Source organism: Fistularia commersonii, chromosome 2 (assembly GCF_037954325.1).
Source record: "Fistularia commersonii isolate RoL2024-O1a breed Wild chromosome 2, RoL_Fcom_v1.0, whole genome shotgun sequence".
NCBI lineage: Eukaryota > Metazoa > Chordata > Actinopteri > Syngnathiformes > Fistulariidae > Fistularia > Fistularia commersonii.
Genome location: NC_141285.1, coordinates 16,314,727 through 16,334,962, shown reverse-complemented (window position 1 = coordinate 16,334,962; position 20,236 = coordinate 16,314,727). Strand labels below are relative to the sequence as shown.

The following is a 20,236-nucleotide window of genomic DNA, read 5'->3' as shown; positions in this document are numbered from 1 at the left end:
ATATTTGCCCGAGTGACGAAATTATGACGTACATGTACAGTGACGCAGATGGGATTATCCATACAGGAGTCTGTGAAATTTCTCTGAAAACATATAGATGGATTAATTCTGTTAACAGTTGATTTTCAGTTTTGGCCAAGGTTAGTTTGAAGATATTCGTTTATTTTCTGTGTTAAAGAATAGCAGACACACGGACAAAGTTTGATAAATAAAACATACAGATATTGTTTTATTAATAAATCAGTCTGAATGTTTAAAGTCTAAATGTTAAAGTTTTTCTTCCATATGTTAGTCAGCAAACAATAACTTAAACAAAACATTTACAGTTTCATCTGAAGAAGATTTTGAGGCTGTAGTCCAAATTTCTGCTGTATTTTTGTGTCTGAAATGAACTTATAAAGATAATGTGTGCAGTTGCTCTTTTAGAGCAATAAAACTTTGTCATAAGAACAATTCACGTAGACCTTACACAGGGAGGAATATTTACCAAGGTGCAAACTGGTTTTTCGAATTAAAGTGTAAGAAATTTCTGTTTCAGACTCATTTTAGTGTCGTATACATTCGTAGAAAAGAAATCCAAAATTCAAACTTCAAGCTTACCCCATTATATATACAGAGTATATAAGATAATGTTCATTGCTAGTTCAAAAGAGTGTGATGAGCAAAGATATACCTACTTCCAATTTGCCAGTTTGATCTTTTGCACAATAGGAATTTCTTGACACGATAACAACACACTAAGGAACATTGCAGAAAAAAGGTCCAGAAAGAAAATTGACATGTATTTATACTGGTGCAAATTCTTGATATAATGGTCATCGTTCACATCTTTGCAACAAATTCCCCGGCCTAGAACAGAGGAAGAGATAAGATTAAAACCAAGGCAGACAATATTTGCATTTTTATGTACAAGAATTTTAAGGTCATATCAGTCAGCTTTACAGAGCTGATATTTTTTGCATGTGCTCAAGAATGTCAGCACAGTTCATGATGTGTGGCTGTGATAAGGTCAGCATTAACGTCACAAGTTATTTAACAGTAATATAACATGCTGAATGCATGTTAAATTACATGGATGTGTGCATTTGTGATTTCTCATAACAATGTTTGTTATTATTGGACCTATATAAGTATGAAAACTAACGCTATATTGCCAACCAACCCTGGTCTATGTATTGGAAAAATAAGGAACCTAAATTTTAATATTTCAAGGGTATTTGAGAATTTTAAGGAGCTCTATAAGTATAAAATTGAACAATATATTTGAAAATGAAATAATTCTGGAGAAGAAAAGTCCTGATTTAAGGACAATAGGTTTATTTTACAATATACAATAATGCTACAGGAATTTACCAAAGTATAAGCCTTTTATTCTTTGGCCTGAACACAGTAGAGAGTGCATATGTTCCTTTTTTTGCTGAAAACTAAGACTTCTCTCTTAAAAATCACCACTTTGTCACCATTGTCCCATGACACCATTGTGAATAAAGTTCTTAAAGCTATCTTGTCAAAGACAGCATCTCCCAGTTTCCCCCTCTAATTCAGGGCTGCAGCCATGTGCAGAGTTTGTGTTGAAACTTAATTGTAATTTAAGATGTAGGGACTCAAAATGTATCGTCCCCACATGTGGACTCAGCATTAGATACGGTTAATAAAGTTCAGCTGTGAGTCTGCTGTGGTCAGTTTTGCTCTTATGCAGTCTGTCATCTGACCTCCGTCTCACCTTCCTATCTTCACTGGAATCTTTATTAACCAGACCCTCATCGCTGGCGGCCTGGAGGCTGTCGAACGTATCTTGCCTCTCCCGCTCAGCTTCCGATGAACTGCTCTCTCGACGAAAGTTCTTCCAGGATTCCATGATGCCCTCCAAACATGCAAATTTAGTGTCTGTGGTGCAAGCGTACATACCGATAGGCACAGCCAGCACCATAGCTAAAACTATCACCACAATGTGAATCAGCTTCTGCCTCTGTTCCATCTCAGTGATGTCACTTCCTGTTACGAACACAACGCATTGGCCAGGCCGCGGAGCCTGGTTCTTAAGGGTTACACAGATTTCATATTTTGTCGCGGGCAACAGATCAGAGACAGAGTACGAGTGAATACCAGGCCCAATATAGATGGTCTCTTTCTTATCTGCATCAGCGAAGCCAAAATGGATGGTGAACCAGGTTTCGGTCGGATGGTCCAAAGCAGCAAACCACTCAATGGAGATCCCGCGCACTGTCTGTTTTGCAATACGGATGTCAATATAAACATTTTCATCGCCAGCGGCAACTGGGATGCTTGGAAGGGCCGATGAGTGGGAGCTGTCAGAAGAGTGAACCTCCAGCAGGATGTTTGCAGAGGAGTTCCCCATGAAATTCATGGCGCTGCAGGTGTAGATGCCGCGGTCAGCCGCATGCAGGGAGGGGATCACCAGCAGCGACCGGATGGTGTCTGTATCAACCCTTTCCTGAGACTCTGAAAGTGATTTGAAGATATTTCAGTACACAATCTCTCAAAAGTTGGGTAACCAATGATTAAACAAACTCTATTATCAATTAAACAACTCCAAATGGTGTGTATGAAAAAAAAAAAAAACAGGTGTCAATATTATGCATATGGAGTTGATAAATTATTTTACTTATTTTTGCTTGCTGATTTTCCTGCCAGTGCCTGCTTCTGTGATTCATAGCAAATTCAAACAAGCACAGATGGAGTCCCATGTATCAGAAGCTCACAGCTTTGAAACAGGATTCTTTTGATATGCACTTTGTTATACACTATTAAAGAAACAATATAATTCCTAAAATTCCTATGTAGCGCTTTTCAGCATTACATGTCCTTAACTGAGTAGTACATCCATAATGGTGTTAAAGTACCCAAAATAAGTGTATAAATAAGTTTATATCAAACAGAGCTTTATGGATAAATATTATCAAACGGAAGAGGAGTGATGTTTATAGATACTAAAAGCAAGTAGTATCGAAAGCAATTTATGTCTTTGGAGGTTTTTGGTCATCTAGGTCAGTGGACCCGAACCTCTGGTCCCCAGACCAGTACCAGTCCGCAGATCATTTGGTACCTGTCCTCAAAGAAAATCTTTCTTGATCCCTTTTTTTCATTAGACCTTCCAGATCTCATTTTGAAAAACAACTGTTTCCATCTTCGTCTTACTGGCGGACTAATATTGTAATTACCTAATATGAAGTGTAATTGTTGTATTCAGATTAAACACAGTGAACTGACAAAAGTTTTTATGATTTGAACCCCCACGCCTCTAACTGGTCCACGGAAACATTTTCATGCATAAAACTGGTCCCTGGTACAAAAAAGGTTGGGGACCGTAGATCTAGGTCAGGGTTAATCCTTTTCAAATGTTGTTGTGGCAACTGGACTTCTTCTCTTGGAGAGATTTCACATCACATCCAAGAAACCTCTCAAGTTCCCAGAACGTAACTGCAAACTGCAGTCAGGGTGACTTGTTTTGAAGAAACTAGGGTGAATGTGGCTGCTGTGCTAATGTAGTGTGTCGTTAGGGGCAACAAAGGTATGAATTCTGAGGACTCACAGGAGTTTGAATTTGAATAGGCAATCGAACACCTAAAGTGTAGACTGTGTGATACACAAGCAACCCTTTAGATCACCCAGGATGCGGCTCGGACAGTAGTTTGGATTGGGTTGTGGATCTCAGGGTGGTTTGCAGGGTGCAAATGGATCTGTTAATTTGTGTGTGTGTGTGTGTGTGTGTGTGTGTGTGTGTGTGTGTGTGTGTGTGTGTGTGTGTGTTAATCTGTCTTGAAATGGATCTCGGCACAGCATTGTTAGTGTACTGCAGTGCACGTCTTCTTTGTGATGTTTCTGACCAATCAAATCCTCCCACTTTCAAAAAACACACCCAAAGTAAGAGGTTGGTCAGTACATGTTATTTACTGCATTTGTAACTTTTTACGAGCTGGATGCTTTTTTTATCTTATGATATTATATATTGTATTATTTTATTTTATCTATTTTTGAGAACCTTTACTAACTGCTACTGACTCACTGATCCAGAAGCATCAGTGTGCTATGGAGCAGCCACCTGCTGAGAGAATCCATAACCAATAACCCTCTCTGAAATGTCGATGAGGAGGTTTGCTGCCAGTAGGTAGCCTGCTCATTCAGTGCAATATAATCCCCAACACCACTGGTATGCAGATTGAGAGAATCCGAGGCGATTAATTCGCGGAGAGCCAACATCCAGATTTACTCCTTCGCCTCTTAAGGAATCTTCAGTGGTTTGCGATTAAAAAAAAAGAACGTGAGCATAAGCGTCTAATTTATCCGCATGATATCGTCGGGGCTCGATGTGTAAACTTCTCGCTCTTACCGTGAAATCCTCTGATTATCTTCAGACCATATGTCCACCACACCGCCGGGTCCGGCCTGGCCTTGGCGAGGCACCGGAGGGTGACGTTCGCGCCCTGCGGCAGAGTGACGTTCGACACCGGCGTGCTGACGACGGGAATCGTGCAGGCCTGCAACTCGACCTCGTGGAAGAACTTGCCCGCCCTAGAGTCCGGCCCTGAGCAGGTCAAGTAGGAGTTCATCAGAATAATCGGGGGGCTTAGGGACCGGATGAACTCCACGAAACCCTTGAGGCGGCAGTCGCAGAGCCACGCGTTGTCGTGCAGAGCCAGCACGACGTTCGGCGCCGACGCGCTCGCCTCCCGCGCCTCCGAAATCTGGTACAGAGGCCAGTTTTGGAAGACCTCCTTCGATATTACCGTAAGCCGATTGAAGGATAGATCTAAGTAAGTCAGATGTGGCAAATATTTCAACGCGTGCTCCGGCAGGACGTCCAGTTGGTTGTGCTTCAGATCCAGGATCTTCAGGGCCGGCGCGTCCTCGAATGCTGTCCATGGTACTGAACGCAGCTTGTTCCCTTGCAGGCGCAACTCGGTTAGGTTGCCCAAACCCTCCAGACCCCTCGAGTTTATCACTGTGATATCATTGAAATTCAGCCACAGGTTTTCCAAGGCGGGTGTTTTCATGAAAGCCCCACGGGGTATTTCGGTGAAGTGAGATCTCTCTATTCGGATTTTGGTCACATCATCTGGGATGTTCTCCGGTATGGCCCCAAACGCACTCTCCTCCATGCAGATCAGTGACCTGGGATTAACGGAGACAACAAATAAATAAAGATATTACCGATCGATCTCTCAAATTCAAGATCCAGAAAAAAACCTCAATGTCATTTACATCCATACAACCATAAACCCTGTTAATGGAGCATAACCTATGTCGGTGACACAGAAAGATGTGACATAAGAAAAGACAAAATCGTAAGTCTCACCTTCCATGACGATCCTCTAAGCAGCTGCAGCCCCGTAAACATTGAGAATACGTCTCATAAACCGGCGCGTTGAGCAAAAGTATAACTAGCAGGTAACAAATACTGTCCATCCCGCGAAAAATAAAGTTGAGGGCTACATTCGTGCTCAAGATATCTGGAGTGCAGCAGACGAGAGAAGGGATTATTAAGCTTAATCCCTGGCGTACAGGACAAGTGTCACCTAATTCTTGGGAAAGACACATGACTTATACTCGATTGAGTCAGTAGGTCTGAACCCCCACCTGCTGATAAGTGACCCATTATGCAACTGGGGGTGGAATTTTGCTGCTCGAACAGATACGCTTCTCAAAAGTGTAGCAAAATCTGTTAAAATAAATAAAAGGGTTAGGGTTTTGTTTTGTTTTTCAAATCATAAAAGGGTAAGTGGTGCAAAACTGGTCGACAACTTGAGTGCATCACTGTATTAGTCCGATCCTGAGCCCATTTCAATAAATGAAGCTCAGTGTAAAACATACGTTACTGCAGAATTGATATTATTATTATGAATCTACATGATTAGGTTTGAGGAGGAGGGGAAAGAACAATCATTGGTAACTGGATAGAATATAGAAAATTTTATTTAAGTTTATTCAAATTATATCAGTGGAATAAATAGATCTACATTTATTGGGGTAATGACGCCTCTAAATGGCACAAAACAAATACATGTGATATTGTCTCATTGGTGGGAATAAAAATGTTGAAACATTTGTGCATCATTTCAGTCCTATTTACATTGCGTCATAGTTCAGTCCTTCCTGTACTTCTCTCCAGCTCCAGCTTCTCTCCTTTCACCAGTGTTGAACCATGCCTGTGTGTATATCTTCTCTGTGAACATATGACAGATATATACAGAGGCACAGACTTAACTGTATATGTAAGTGTACATTGTCCATAAAAGTATTTACAAATCATACACATACATAGAACAATGGAGATTGTATCATTGAGTTCCCTTTGAATCAGATCAGGCTGTGGATGTCTCTTCACTGGGTCACGTATGCAAGGTGAAATATATTTCTTTTTATCCTCGGGTGTGTATTCTCTCAGAGGCTTAGTGATAATATAAAAAAAATATGTATATTTTTTAAGGTGTAATAACACATGTGTTCTTGAATATTGACTGCAAATGGATTTACATTTGACAGTCAAGACAGATTTGACAGATTTGATCTATCCGCAAGAAATGTGAGATGCTATCCCGAAATATACAGGTGAATCAAAGTGGCAAATATTCTCTAAACTGATATTTCCATTATAGTGCAACGTGCAAAGGTCCTTTGATAGAAGTTGGCTCTCTGTGGAGGTGGAGTCGGTGGCATGATCCAGCGAGGAGGGATAGGCGGGGGGGAATCCCACGGCACATGCTTGTGGGCCTGGGTGGGCGGGGGGCTGACATTCGGATGTCGCTGAGGCTGAGGGCGAGTGCACGGATAGTGCTGGGGATAGGAATGAGGGTGAAGATGCGCGTGCAGACGGGGATGCAAGTGAGTATTGTGGTTTGGACTTGAATGTGGATGCGGGTGAGTGCGAGGCAGGTGACGCGGAGCGGGAGCTGGAGCTGGAGCATGATGTCAGCAGAAGTACTCATTAGGTTGTCCTTCTATTTTAGCCGTGGCCTCAGAGTCAAGGCTGGAGCGTGCCGATAGGAGCCTGTTCGACTCCTCCGGGTTTAGTCTATTCAAATACTCGCCCTCCAGCCCTTTGGCCTTTGTGGCGGGTGACAGCGTCTCAAAAGTCACGTAGGAATCTTGGATCTCCTTTGATTTCTTTCCCCAGTATTTCTGAATACGTCTCTTCAGAGCACCACAGCACACGATGACTGTGAGCGGAACAGCAATGATACAAGCCACAGTGATCACAATCACATTAATCAGCTTCTGGGTGCCGGTAGCACTGGCTGCTTCATCGGTGGAAAATATCACACACTGCTCCTTCTTGGGGATAAGCCCCCTCACACACACACAGGCAATGTACTTTGTCCTTGGCACCAGTCCCTCAATAGTTACTCGGTTCTGTCCTGCCCCAACATTTATCTTCCTCATGTCCCGCTCTCCAAATACAGCATACAACACACTAAACGCCGTTGTGTTCTTAGCCTTCGGGGCTCTCCAGTTCAGAGAAATCGTATTATCTGTGTCCCCGACAACCTTTACCGAGCGGACCACTCGATCAGGATCCTGCTGCAGCGACGAGGTGTTGGCCGCCAGGTTACTGAGATTTGTCCTTTCCAGATCCAGTAGGTCATCTGGGTTGGAGGAGGTGGTGGGCCCAGGGGTTGCCCTGTCAACCAGGCTTTGACCGGCCGGTCTGGGTTCGGGACCGAGACCGAATGGGAGACTGGTATCCAAGGCGGATGTGGACGAAGGTGTGGAGGTCAGAGCTAAATATCTCGCCACCAGTTTCTCCTGGTATGCAGCTTTTCCCATTTGGTTTGGTTTCTTGACTTTTGCTTTCTTCTCATTGCTGGTTTGATTTCCCTCCAGTTTTGGTGAGTTAGAGACAATGAGAGTGATGACAGCCTCAGCATTACCCTCATAGTTAGAAGCCTTGCAGATGTATTTTCCTGAATCACGATAGGACACGGCCGGGACACTGAGGATGGACCAGGTGATTCCATCCTTGGAGGTTTCCTGTTGGACTGTGACAGCAAAAATCAAAGGATGTAATTGTTTTGTTTTTCTTTTTTCTATCATGGTCAACATGGAGACAACATGGAGTTGTGAAATACAAATTGTGATTTAAATGATGTATTTTATAAACATGGAAATACACAAAAGGTAGTTGAAAGATTAAATGACAATAAAACTAAAATGGTTGAAAACTGTGCATGTGAGGATCTGGTGACTCACCTGTTCCGTTGAGGATTTGTCCATCCGCCCGGTGCCATGTCAAATCCGGAATGGGGACTCCGATCGTCCCGCATCGCAGAAGAACATTGTTCCCCAAAGCGCTCCGGACTCGAGCCACAGCTGTGTGGATCCGTGGGAGCTGACAGCGCCGCAGCTCCACGTCACTAAACAACACCCCTGACACACTCTCCGGCGCTGAGCAGCGGAGCCTTGTATCAATGAACGCCACGGAGAGAGTGGGAGACTTCTGGAATTGCACCAGATTGTAGAGCCGGCAATCACACACCCAGGGGTTGTCATGGAGACCTGGGGCCAAGAATAAAAGTAGCATTATATATGAAGCCGCCGCCAGATGAGGAAGACCACTGTAAAGCAAAGTGATAGATCTGCCTGCAGATGGTCATTATGGATGGTGGGATGATAATCCTCTAAGAGGATTAATATTTAATTCATAAACTACTTCGTGGCCATGATGATGGCAATGATGGTAACGATGATGAAGATCACATTGACAATGATAACAGCGACAGCGCAGTAAGGGTGATGATCAGGTGATCAAGGTCAAATTTGTGTCATTTTGCTCCTCTGCCTCAGCCAAAGTACTAGCACACCAATCTGAGAGGCATGGCTGTCCTGGTTTTTGATGAATAACCGTATTTGTTTTTTTTTGTTTGTTTTTGTTTTTGTTTTTCATAAATTGGATTTTCTCATCACAGAAGGCCATTAATCACCGTATCACTTCACAATCAGGAAACACACCACTGACAAGAAAGAAATAAAATAAAAAAAGTTTAATGTAGAAATGAAGGGAGATTAATTGGCAAAAAAAAAAAATATATATATATACATATATATATATATATACTTGAAATGGGGTTATGCTTGCAATTGGAAAATTAATGTGATGGTTTTAAAGCATGTTCATCAATTGACATCACATCTGGATTGGGCTCTGAGCAAAAATAGATACGTTTAAGATTTGTGAGGAAAATATGTTTATCATTTTTTAATAAAACATTCCATTTTTTAACTTAGACTCAACCAGGAATTGTGCATGGATGAGTGCTGGATGTCAGGATGAGTAAAGCCCATACCCAGTATCATCTTGGAGCTCTCCGGCCCCTGGACTGGTTTCGCCGCCAGCCAGTTTGACAGCACCTCCGCCGGCAGGGTCAGCAGGCTGTTGCTGGACAGATCCAGATAGGTGAGGTTCTTGATGTAAGCGGTGGCCTCCGCGGGCAGAGAGGTGAGCTGGTTGTTGTGCAAATCGAGAAGTCTGAGGCTGGGCATATCCACCAGGGACTCCCAGGGAAAGGCGCTGAGTACATTTCCATCCAGACGCAGCTCTTCCAGGTTAAAAAGTCCGCGGAAACTGTCCGACTTCAAGGCGGACAACGTGTTGAAAGACATCCACAGGAACTCCAGGTTGGAGAGGTAGTTGAAGGCTTCGCTCGGTATCCGCTGGATAGCCGTTTTCTCAATCCGCAACTTGGATGTGTCAACCGGGAACCCCACAGGCACAAGCGATATCTCGGGATCATTGCAAATAACGCTCCTAAAAACACACACACACAAACACATGCACATTTTCTCAACAACTGCCAACATCTCCAACGGTTCTCTCTAAAGAATCTCTCGAGAGGAAATGAGAAGCCTGAGTTTAAATAAAACTTTTCCCTGGGTTGTGCACTTGCAGGGCTGCGCGCAAACATCTGTGCACGCACAGACAGCAAGAAGTGCGCAATATCAAATTCAATACAGGATCTGTGCGCACGAACCAGAGTACCGATGTGACAACGTGAGTAACATACGTGTGTATGATATTATATTTGGACACACGCCTTACCTGGCCTTTGATCCATCACTCAAGTTGTGGTAAAAACAGCTGCACTGCGACGGACAGGTGCTGACTGGGGAGAAAAGTTCACCCGTGCCGAAACAGACCCCCAGGAACAGGACGAGGAACATTTTGGCCCACTTTTACGCATACGCAGTTTGTTCACATGCGCCTGGTTTTGCGCGCTTCCCCCTGAAGTCACATAGACTTTTTCACGTTGGTTGTGTCTTTTCTTTCTTTCTCTCATTTATGGGAATATCATCCGCATGGCTTCGTCCCACCGCTTCTCTGTCCCATAGTGATCAGACTGCTATGAGTCCCGAGATAAAAAGGATAGACTAGGATTAGTGAAAGGACTGGCGTTCTTTTCATTTGGATGCGTATTGCATCCCGGAATCTGATAGGCTGTGCAGAGTCGTCCCTATTTATTATCATAGAAAAAACACACTTCCGAAATAGTCATAATCCACTGTGATGTTTGGATTTTTTCTTCCCCTCAAATGGAGCCTGTTCATTTCAGCATTGGCGTGCCGTGACTGTTAATCTATCTGGACGGCACTTGGTTTTGCCACAAGGTGTCCCCTATATCATAGCTTGTGGCTCCTGACTTGCAGCGCGCACAGATGTTCACTTTTAAGACTGTTTTTTTCCCTCACTTATTTTTTTTATAAGCAGAATCATTACATTCATAAAGAAGGAACTTATAGTGCTAAGGAAGCAGTGAGAAAAAGAGAAATATACATTCAAGCCAAATAGATAGGGGCAAAACAGTATTACAAGTATTAGAACCAACACAGTTACAGTGGTTGGAAAATAAGTGAATGAATTAAAGCAGCATTCTTCTCAGATCAACTCTTTAGCCCATTTGGATAGAATCCACCACTATAAAAACCTGCAATTGTAAATCTTTTGTTTGACAACATGAGCAAATACTACTTTTTTCTTTCTTTCTTTTTGGTCCTGTCCCAAGAATGCCATTGCTGTGAGTAGTTGTAAGGGAGGGAAGAAAAAAAAAAAAGAAATCGTGCCAACTGTACAAGTCTCAGGAATGATGACGAAATGCAAAGCTTTTTAAGTTTGAACAATCCAAAAGCCAGATTATGTCACATCAAACCACAGAGCTAAATTCATGGTTATTTATCAGTGCCATGTTTATGAAGCTATCAGAGCTTATTAAATCTGACCAGATTTAAAGATCCCTATATTTTAGTCACACTTCAACATCCAAACTAACCGAGCGCATCATGTTTATGTATTCCACTTTCAGTTTTTTTTATAGTGCACTTTCAATCTGATTTACTAAAATTCCTGTAAATCAAAGATCTCTCTGCGCATGTGCTTTTATGACCGTGCAGGTCTGTACTGAGGCTCCAAACATGTTGAGCAACTATGTGTATGGTTGTTAAGAGAAAAAAAAAGAAACTTAAACATTCCATATCGCAGTGCAAGTCCTTAATCTCATTTACTGAAGCCAATAAAGCCATCCTTTCACACTACATGGAACGCTGCAAGAAGCCTGGCCTTTGCAGAGGTGCAGTGTCATTCTTAGTTTGCAAAATACCCTCTGGAAACAATAAACGCCTTTTTTGAATCGTTGACGTTTTACACAAATTACATATTTGACTGTGAATAAGTACCAATAATACTCCTTGTTCATAAAAAAAAAAAAAATATTGTAAAGATACATATTGTGATGGACATTTTTGTCAGGGCATTTATTCTTTCTCACACTCAATTTGAAAGTGTCATTAGATGATATAGATACTGTAGAATTTCGTCTTTTACTAATCAATTTTAAAAAAGGGGGATATGCGTTGCCAGATATCATGAATCACAATTTGCAATTTCTCCATCTTTACCTATATTTTCCCATGATTCCTGATCTTTTAATCCTCAGACCGCACACAATGTCATGCTTGTTCTCACTTCAACCCTGTGGCATGAAAAGCTGCAAAATGATGTTGCAACCGAATCATGAAGGAAGGATGATGACAGGATTTTACACATATGTTGATCAGTTTTTTGTGGCACTTGGGGCAGGGACTCTAACTGCAGGCCGCAGTTTGTCCTCCTCACACAATAAATAAATGAAAAAAGACCCAAACAAGCTGCAGTTGACATGTCCTTTGTTTACATTTCCAAAAGTGCAATTTGGTTTTTGTCCTCTATCATTTCAAACAGACGCGGGTTTAATCTCCTGAGGTCAGTGTGTCAGACTGAAAGTTCTATTCCAAGCTCAATAGAAAAAAATGTATGGGCCAAAAAAATGAATAAATGAAAATCTTGACTTTGAAATCATCTTTACATCATGACATCAGGGGTGCAGCTCCAAGCACCGAACCCGACCCTCTGCTGTGGATCTTTGCCGTCACAACCACTTTTTGCTATTATTCTGTGACTAATTCATGTAAATTATGTAGAGACATCATATAAAATCATGCGGAAAAAGATGGAAACCCAGCACTCTAAATGTTGGGCAGACCAAAGGTGCTGTCGTTGGCATCCGCAGCAATTGGATTGAAATTAGACACCAATAACACATGTATAGGTAGTTATGGAAATCGACAAATGGTATACAGAGGGAATTCCATTTTTCTCCACAAAGATTAGGTGACCTTGCATTTGTGTTTTAGTCTGAAGCACATATGATTTCTTCCATTGATCATGTTCCTTGGTCCAGAATCCACTCATTGACTGGAGAGTGTGATTCTTAAAATCAGGGATCCTCCTCTCTGTTTGCATGCTGTGGACCTGGCTGGCTGTTATGCTACCGGGTCAGTATGTGGGTGAACTTATAAATCATTTTCCAGGCTTGGGGGATTCAAGCGGTCGTCTTTGAACCAAACATTCCTGCTTTTAATTCACTTGTCAAGCCTGCCGAAGTGCTGTTGAGCGAGACACTGAAACCCTAACAGCTCCCCGGGCACTGCTCACTGTCTGCCTACTGCTCATGCTTCATCCATGATGGGCTAAATGCAGCGGTTGAATTTCAGTGGTTAGGACTTCGGCGCCACCACACAAAGGACTCAATTCTGGGTTCAATTCTGACAAGGGGGGGACCTCTCTGTGTGGAGGTCGCATTTACTCCCAGTGTCTGCATGGGTTTCGTCCCACAGTCCAAAAACATGCAGCAGGTTCATTGAAATAATTGGGAAAATTGCCCTGAGTGAATAAGTGAATGTTATCTATTTGTACACGAGACCCTGCAAATGACTGGTGACCACTCCAGGGTGTATCCCGCCTCTCACCCGCTGACAGCTGTGATAGGCTCCAGTATCCCCCGCGAGCCTGAGTGCAAGAAAAGCAGCAGACAGTGGGGGAATGGATCGACGGAGAGGTCGCCTGGGCAAGGGCGTCAGATGTTGGAACACCTGATAACCCCAGGTTACAACACTGCAATGACTAGGTTGCACCAGTAGGCATGTATCAGACCAGCTCTTCTTCTCACACGGTTCAAAATAAAACGTCCATAGAATTCGACACATTTGTTCAGATGGGCTTATCGCTGTACTTGTGCAAATCTACAGGATCGACCCACATTCCTGGATCTTCCATCCTGCAGGGTCGCTCTTAGACAGCACATCTGCCAGATGTGACTCCAATCCAGCCCCCGAATTACCATCCCCCCCAAAACCCCTTCTCCCGCTGGACTTTCGTATCATCGTCGTCAAACACGTGCAGGACGACACCGCGCGGACGGACACCTGTTGTGTCTCCTTAAAGTGACGCAGAGCCAAAGGGGGGTGGGAGGGGAGGCGATGGTTGCATCGTCGCGTTGACATCAGCATCCGCGCCGCCACACAAAGGCTCGTTGTGTAACTAATTGCAAGGGCTTTCGGCCGCCGCCGTGGACAAATACGCTTTAAGGGGTTGCGATTTTGAGTGGGTTTTAAGACATTCCTGCGCGGATTGGGGCGACAGAAAGCGGGGAGCGTGGAGGGAGGGGGAAGAGAGGGTGGGGGGTTGCTTTTGCATAATAAAGTATATGCTTTTCACGTGAAAATGCGCCTTTAAAAAGCGAGACGCGTCCGGTCAGTTTGGGTAAACGAGCGTCAGGAGTTCTCCGTGTCCGTCACAGCTGCTCTACGAGGTGTCGGTTCGATTCCAGGATGGTTTCTTCATACCCTTTGCCGGAGGGCTTCTCCGAGTTCGACGTGTTTTCCCTGGGATCTTGTCTGCTGGTGGAAGGTGAGTGAGGTGTTTTGTTTTGTTTATTTTTTCGTCTTTAGCGCTGGAATTTGTCCAAATGGGTTACTACGGGGGCTGCTGCGGCGGCGGGGAGCGTGGCAGTAGCCTTTTCCTCTTTCCTAAAGGGGCATGGATGGTGGTGGTCGTGATAGGGGGCATTCTCCTACTGGATCTCATGACGCGTTTATGTTAAACACTTTCTTTTACGCGGATCGATCGCACACCGGTGCGCACCGATCGACGCGTACACCGCTCATCTCCCGTCTCTCTCTGACTCCCCCCCCCCTATTCCCCCCCACCCCAAAAGGTCTCCTTGGCTTCTTTCTGAACGCGGTGACGGTCGTCGCTTTCCTCAAAGTGAGAGAGCTGAGAACCCCCAGCAATTTCCTAGTCTTCAGCTTGGCGCTGGCCGACATGGGTATCTCCATGAACGCCACCATCGCCGCTTTCTCCAGCTTCCTAAGGTGAGCTATGTGACTCCAGCCCCCACCCCGCTGGTCATAGACCCCTCCCTTCCCCTCCTCCTGGGCCTTGTGACACGTAACGAGCAAAGAAATAGCTGTCGGAGGAATGGTGCCAATGCTGAGGCATAAAATCAATATCAAGACCCATGTTCTGATGCACAGGATTTTTCACCATGCTCATTGATTCAGGGATTATTTTCCAGCCTAATCTTGTTTGTTAAATGTATTTTCTCATTCTCACATGAGCGTATTTGTCAATGAAGCTTGAGTAAACAAGTCCCATTTTTCTCTGAGTGACCAAAAATAACTACTTGCCCCCAGGTACTGGCCTTATGGCTCCGAAGGGTGCCAGACACATGGTTTCCAGGGCTTTGTCACCGCCCTTGCCAGCATCCACTTCATCGCTGCTATTGCCTGGGACAGATACCATCAATACTGCACCAGTAAGCCCCTCCCGGTCCTTCCTCACCTGGGGAAAAAAAAACAAGACACAGACACTGTGTGTGTGTGTGTGTGTGTGTGTGTGTGTGACACAAACAACTTTCCCAACAAGCGCAGATTTTGGTTTGGCATTGCTGCTGTTAAAGGAAATGTTCATCTAAAAGTGGCCCGTAAATCCCGTATTGAATCCTAAACGGCTTGATAACCTTGGAAACGAGAAACAGAGCAGCTGCCGGTTTTATTGTGAGGAGAAAACCTTTGTCTTGAGGTCTCATGACACATGAATAAAATCAGCCCCGTTGCTATTTTCAGTCATCATTGATAACAGGATACAAGACTTGGAAGAATGGACTGTACCACTTTTCTAGTTACCAGGCTGCTACTAAAATGTTACTATTGGATCGAAGGTGTGACCTGGTATGGCAAAATGCTTACAGGCATTTTGTAGTCTTTCAACCTTCACCTATTTGGGAAAAATAAAGTAAACCATTGTTTTCGATTCCTGCTTGTTCAGTTTTCTGGTGCCTCTCACCTTTGCACAAGGTTTGACAACAAGCACCGAGACCTGGTTGACTTAAATCTTTCCCAGACACAGAGTTTACCAGGTAATACAGGAGCTCGGGACTGAAACTGACTAGAGTTCCACTATGTTTGGAAACAGGGACCAAGTTACAGTGGAGCAGCGCCATCACCCTGTCTGTATTCATCTGGCTTTTCACTGCCTTCTGGGCCGCCATGCCTCTCATTGGTTGGGGAGAGTATGACTACGAGCCCCTAAGGACCTGCTGCACTCTGGACTACAGCAAGGGAGACAGGTGTGCGGCTCATAACCGTGTCAAGATCTGGGTTAGTGTGATATGTCTTTTACTGTGAATGTTCCATCCTGACGTAATGGCCTCTTGTTTTATATTTTTTCTCCCCAGAAACTATGTGTCTTACTTGATCCCCATGAGCATTTTTAACATGGCCATCCAGGTGTTTGTTGTCATGTCCTCTTACCAGGCCATTGCACAGAAATTCAAGAAAACTGGAAACCCAAGAGTAAGTAAAACACTAAATCAACATATTGAACATAACGTCAGCTCCTTAAGGTTCACCATGTTCAATATGTAACTTCATGCATGCGGTTGAACTTTTAAAAACTGCTTTGAGAAAATTATGCTTTCATCATTTAGGGTCTTTATAACTACACAAAGGAACTTGGAAAGGTCTCTGGACTATACCAAAGCAGCAGCCATAAATCAAGTGCAATTGTAATATGTAACTCAGACATGGTTTCCTGTTCTGGACTCATCGGCTGGAAGGAATCAGGATGAATTCTTCTTATGTTAACCTCCATCCCTCTCTGGCATGAATACAAAATTCCCATCTGACCCTCTTACAGTAAAACAAAACAGAATGAATGAAGAGCATGACATATATAGGTCATGAATTCAAGGGGGCGCCCCTGTTGCCTCTCTGCTGCATGTGGACTGTAGCTGCTGTAAACAACAATGCCACTGAAAAGAGAGTTCACGGGTGGAGTCCCTCAGGGGCTCGACTGTGTTGTCTTCACCCTGCATTGCATAAACCCATTACACACAGTCATCTGAGTAATCTGAAGACACTTTGATTACAAGCACTCGAGCAGCAGAGACACAAGAACTCTTGTGGAATTATATAATTATGTAACTTCATGCTTATAACCATAGGCCGCACGTCTTTGAGTAGCAAAATGTGTAAACAAAAAACCAAAGCTAGAGAAGAGTAATGTGCTATTTCCACTCATGACTGTGAGCATGAGCTCTGCCCAGTATCATGCCCTGGGGTTATTTACTCACATATCTTTCTTTAGCCAAACTCAGCATGAACTTCCTTAACGCTGATACTGTTTTTCTCCCAGGCATTATCTCAGGCGTGTGACTTGGCCCAAGTAAAATAAAACTCATGACAGAGGTCTCCCCCTCCTTTCCATTCTTTCTCATTCTTTACAACACATGTCGCTCCTGTTCTCTTTATCTTTCTTTCTGTCCAGTTCAATGCCAACACTCCTCTTAAGACCATGCTGTTCTGTTGGGGTCCTTATGGAGTCCTGGCTTTCTACGCTGCTGTGGAGAATGCTAACCTGGTCTCCCCTAAGCTCAGGATGGTAAGGAAGTCCAGCACATACATTCATGTAAAATACTGATAGTTATTACATGTTAGTTGAAACATAGAACTACTGGATTGAACAGTGATTCAGTTGCCGACGTAGTATTGAGTCCCCCCGTCTGTGGTTGTATTTAAAAAGACGTGTTGTTTTCCCATGCAAAGCTAATGCTCACTTAAACACCAAGATTGTATAATTCAGTCAATAAAAAAGAAATAAAATAATTTCATATAGGATATAATTGACAAGACATGCTTGATTTACAATCCAACAATCATGTAATGGTGATCATTGTATTAATGCATTATTCTGAGTTAATCTTTATTGTTCTTTGGGATTTATCAAGGGCTAATAATGTTATCACACCTGAACGTTTCTCTGCAGATTGCTCCTATCCTGGCTAAGACCTCTCCCACCTTCAACGTTTTTCTGTATGCTCTGGGAAATGAGAACTACAGAGGAGGCATCTGGCAGTTCCTCACAGGGGAAAAGATTGATGTGCCTCAAATTGAGAACAAGTCAAAATAAACTAAGCATGCCATATACACACACGCTCTGTGATGGTGGTTTCTCGCTAGTAGCAACAAGTTTCTGTTTGTGAGTGTGTTTGTCAAGTCTTTAGCGTTAATAGCAACTGTTTTTGTCTGAAGTGATTTGTCATGATTACCCTCCCATCCTTGCTAAACAAGAATTTCAAAAATGACCCGTTAGAATATCAGCATATTGTAAAATAATATGCATAATGTACTGACAGATTGTAATAATTTCTTACAAGATCCAAAAAAAATCTTTGCTGCGACTGCAGAGATTTCATGCAGCAACATTTTTAATTTGTGTCAGAAACACATAATTATTATTGTTATTATTATTATTACCATAATTATTATTATTAGTTGTCATTGTAGTAGTAGCAGTAGAAATACAGTATCTTCAATGGATTTGAATGTAATTATCAAGACAATGATGTCTGACTTTCTCTCTCAGTACAGCAAACATTATTCATTTCATCAGGATGGTCTTAACTTAAAACTGATAAATCTTACTAAAAATGTGATGTAATCTGGTTGGGCCAAATGGTTGACATTAAAGAGAATAATGAGGTTTTATCCCATAAAAAGAATGAAATCTGCTCATGTACCAGTTTCACGCAGGATTATGTTTTGTTACCTTTTTGCCCAGAAGCGGTCATTTTATCCTTGCCATTAATCTTTTATGAGATCGTAAATTGAACAAATCACATTTTTGTTAAAATTATCACTGTGGCTGAGGGCACACAGGAAACCAGCGCTGTATCATGTTCTGCCCCGCCTGAGACCGTGTTCATGCCCCCGATGTCTCGTCAAGAAGGAATGAACAGTTGTTTCCAGAGTAGAATCACACTAATCCTCCAAACAAGAAGACTATTCTTCAATTCACAGCCCCCTTAACAACTTAGAGATTAGTCAACGCTCGTAGATTAACTGGACATTCTTCTTGCCTCCCATTTTGTTGACTGGAGTAACTATGTAACATCAAAATGAAATATATTTGAAAATGATTCCACACTATCTATAACATGGGCTTGAAATGTATACAGTTATAGCTGCTCCAATGGCCCTCAAACTCCCATTCTAACTATTTGACTGGTTCATTAATACTTTATCCACTTGCTGTAAAACTGCATTTCTACTTTGTTGTAGAAAAAGTTCTTTAACATTAGTGGTTGTTTCTTTTTTAATGTAACATCTGACCATGAGGTTACACGATACACTACTGGTTATCATATAATCACTTTTCTTACAGTAGGTTTCAAAAACCAAGTAGTCCACTCCTCTGGTGGCCTTCTTTGAATAGGGGATCTAATTTAACGGAGTACAGAATTACTTGCGATTCTATCAGTACACAACAAAAAGCGTCATATTAACGTTAGCAGGACAACAAGAGCTGAGAAAATGAATTCAAAAAATACATTTAACTAAATCCAATGAGTGATAATGATAAAGGGCACTAAATTTTCCATACATTTCTCTTTCTCTTCCTCAGATAAATGTTTTGATGAAATTCTTCAAAGACTTGTGTTGTAACAGGGGCTCCAGATATCACAAATTGATATTTCCACTAATTTATTTGAAAAAAATAATACGTTTTTTGCAATTCATGTTCTGTTAATTGTCATAAATAATTACCATTTGTTAATAAAGAACTCGGACTGACTGAAATATTTGTCTTCTGCTATTGTCTTTCTCCCAAGGGGTTTTCTCATGGGACACACAGTAATTACCTTTAATAAGTAGAATTATACCTCAAAATACCTGAAGGGCTAGTGAAATTGCATACAATGTATGTCAGGGCAATGATAGGGAAATAAAGGTTCAGAGAGTAGGGTAAAGATAACAGCCAGAGGTTGCAGTATACAATGGAGGCTTTCTGTTGGTGTCTCTAAGCAGATTAATTGTCAACAGCCTGTCAGTGGAGAGAGTCGTTGCATAATTATATGGTAACAACACATGTAGACAGAGGACCCAACCCCCACAGTTTCATTCTCATTTTACTCGAGGTAATTCAATCATCTGTGACTATGGCTTAGACTGTTCAGATGTCATAGATTTTGCTTTAATCAGATGACATTTGCCGCATGGATCAGACCAGCAAAGATGATCTTATCTTTATTCAATGTAGAAAATTGACATCAGAAAATGCATGAGGGGAAACTGTCCCCAGATCCTATTAAACATATGGAGCTGTCATCCGGCATGAAGTTACTGTGATCCTACGTACTAAAGCATTTCTAAGAACATTACGTAATGAGTCATTAGAAACATAATAATTACACTTAAAAAGGATGAAACACAGCCAGATCGATTCATAAAGATGTTGTCGGCTCTTCAAATCAAGTTGTACGAGAGTTTCCGAGACACAAATGCATTTGGTGCCTCTATTGTGTGTGCAACACAAAATTGAAAAAAAAAGATAATGTCTTGATTAACTTTA

The 20,236-nt window shown here is 42.5% G+C and overlaps 3 protein-coding genes across 4 annotated transcripts; 1 reads left to right on the top strand and 2 right to left on the bottom strand.

The window, feature by feature from the left end:
• Nucleotides 1-19: 19 nt before the first annotated feature.
• On the bottom strand, nt 20-5,526 carry lrit2 (leucine-rich repeat, immunoglobulin-like and transmembrane domains 2). Of its 2 annotated transcripts, XM_086170666.1 has the most exons (4): nt 5,318-5,525; nt 4,352-5,133; nt 1,724-2,463; nt 21-849 (listed from the first exon to the last, which is right to left on the bottom strand). In XM_086170666.1, the coding sequence occupies exons 1-4, from the start codon at nt 5,425-5,427 to the stop codon at nt 823-825; spliced, it is 1,659 nt and encodes a 552-aa protein (XP_086026792.1). In that variant the 5' UTR covers nt 5,428-5,525; the 3' UTR covers nt 21-822. The 2 variants fall into 2 exon arrangements, with proteins under 2 accessions (XP_086026783.1, XP_086026792.1); XM_086170657.1 differs by having other exon boundaries at nt 20-2,463; nt 5,318-5,526.
• Nucleotides 5,527-6,526: 1,000 nt separating this feature from the next.
• On the bottom strand, nt 6,527-10,549 carry lrit1a (leucine-rich repeat, immunoglobulin-like and transmembrane domains 1a). The gene is made up of 4 exons (XM_086170611.1): nt 10,055-10,549; nt 9,303-9,763; nt 8,209-8,514; nt 6,527-7,997 (listed from the first exon to the last, which is right to left on the bottom strand). The coding sequence occupies exons 1-4, from the start codon at nt 10,174-10,176 to the stop codon at nt 6,931-6,933; spliced, it is 1,956 nt and encodes a 651-aa protein (XP_086026737.1). The 5' UTR covers nt 10,177-10,549; the 3' UTR covers nt 6,527-6,930.
• Nucleotides 10,550-13,787: 3,238 nt separating this feature from the next.
• Nucleotides 13,788-17,811, top strand: rgra (retinal G protein coupled receptor a). The gene is made up of 7 exons (XM_086170624.1): nt 13,788-14,233; nt 14,541-14,697; nt 15,019-15,140; nt 15,800-15,953; nt 16,062-16,179; nt 17,153-17,266; nt 17,651-17,811. Exons 1-7 carry the CDS (start codon nt 14,155-14,157, stop codon nt 17,792-17,794), a joined length of 888 nt encoding a protein of 295 aa, XP_086026750.1. The 5' UTR covers nt 13,788-14,154; the 3' UTR covers nt 17,795-17,811.
• The last annotated feature ends 2,425 nt before the right edge of the window (nt 17,812-20,236 follow it).

Coding starts and splice junctions, on each gene's coding strand:
- lrit2 (XM_086170657.1), bottom strand. CDS start 5,427: ATGGACAGTATTTGTTACCTGCTAGTTATACTTTTGCTCAACGCGCCG. Junction 5,134..5,317: donor TTAGAGGATCGTCATGGAAG/GTGAGACTTACG, acceptor CGTTAATCCCAG/GTCACTGATCTGCATGGAGG. Junction 2,464..4,351: donor GATAATCAGAGGATTTCACG/GTAAGAGCGAGA, acceptor AATCACTTTCAG/AGTCTCAGGAAAGGGTTGAT.
- rgra (XM_086170624.1), top strand. CDS start 14,155: ATGGTTTCTTCATACCCTTTGCCGGAGGGCTTCTCCGAGTTCGACGTG. Junction 14,234..14,540: donor ATCTTGTCTGCTGGTGGAAG/GTGAGTGAGGTG, acceptor CCACCCCAAAAG/GTCTCCTTGGCTTCTTTCTG. Junction 15,954..16,061: donor GACTACAGCAAGGGAGACAG/GTGTGCGGCTCA, acceptor TTTTCTCCCCAG/AAACTATGTGTCTTACTTGA.
- lrit1a (XM_086170611.1), bottom strand. CDS start 10,176: ATGTTCCTCGTCCTGTTCCTGGGGGTCTGTTTCGGCACGGGTGAACTT. Junction 8,515..9,302: donor GAGCTCCAAGATGATACTGG/GTATGGGCTTTA, acceptor TCTTGGCCCCAG/GTCTCCATGACAACCCCTGG. Junction 7,998..8,208: donor ACAAATCCTCAACGGAACAG/GTGAGTCACCAG, acceptor TTGCTGTCACAG/TCCAACAGGAAACCTCCAAG.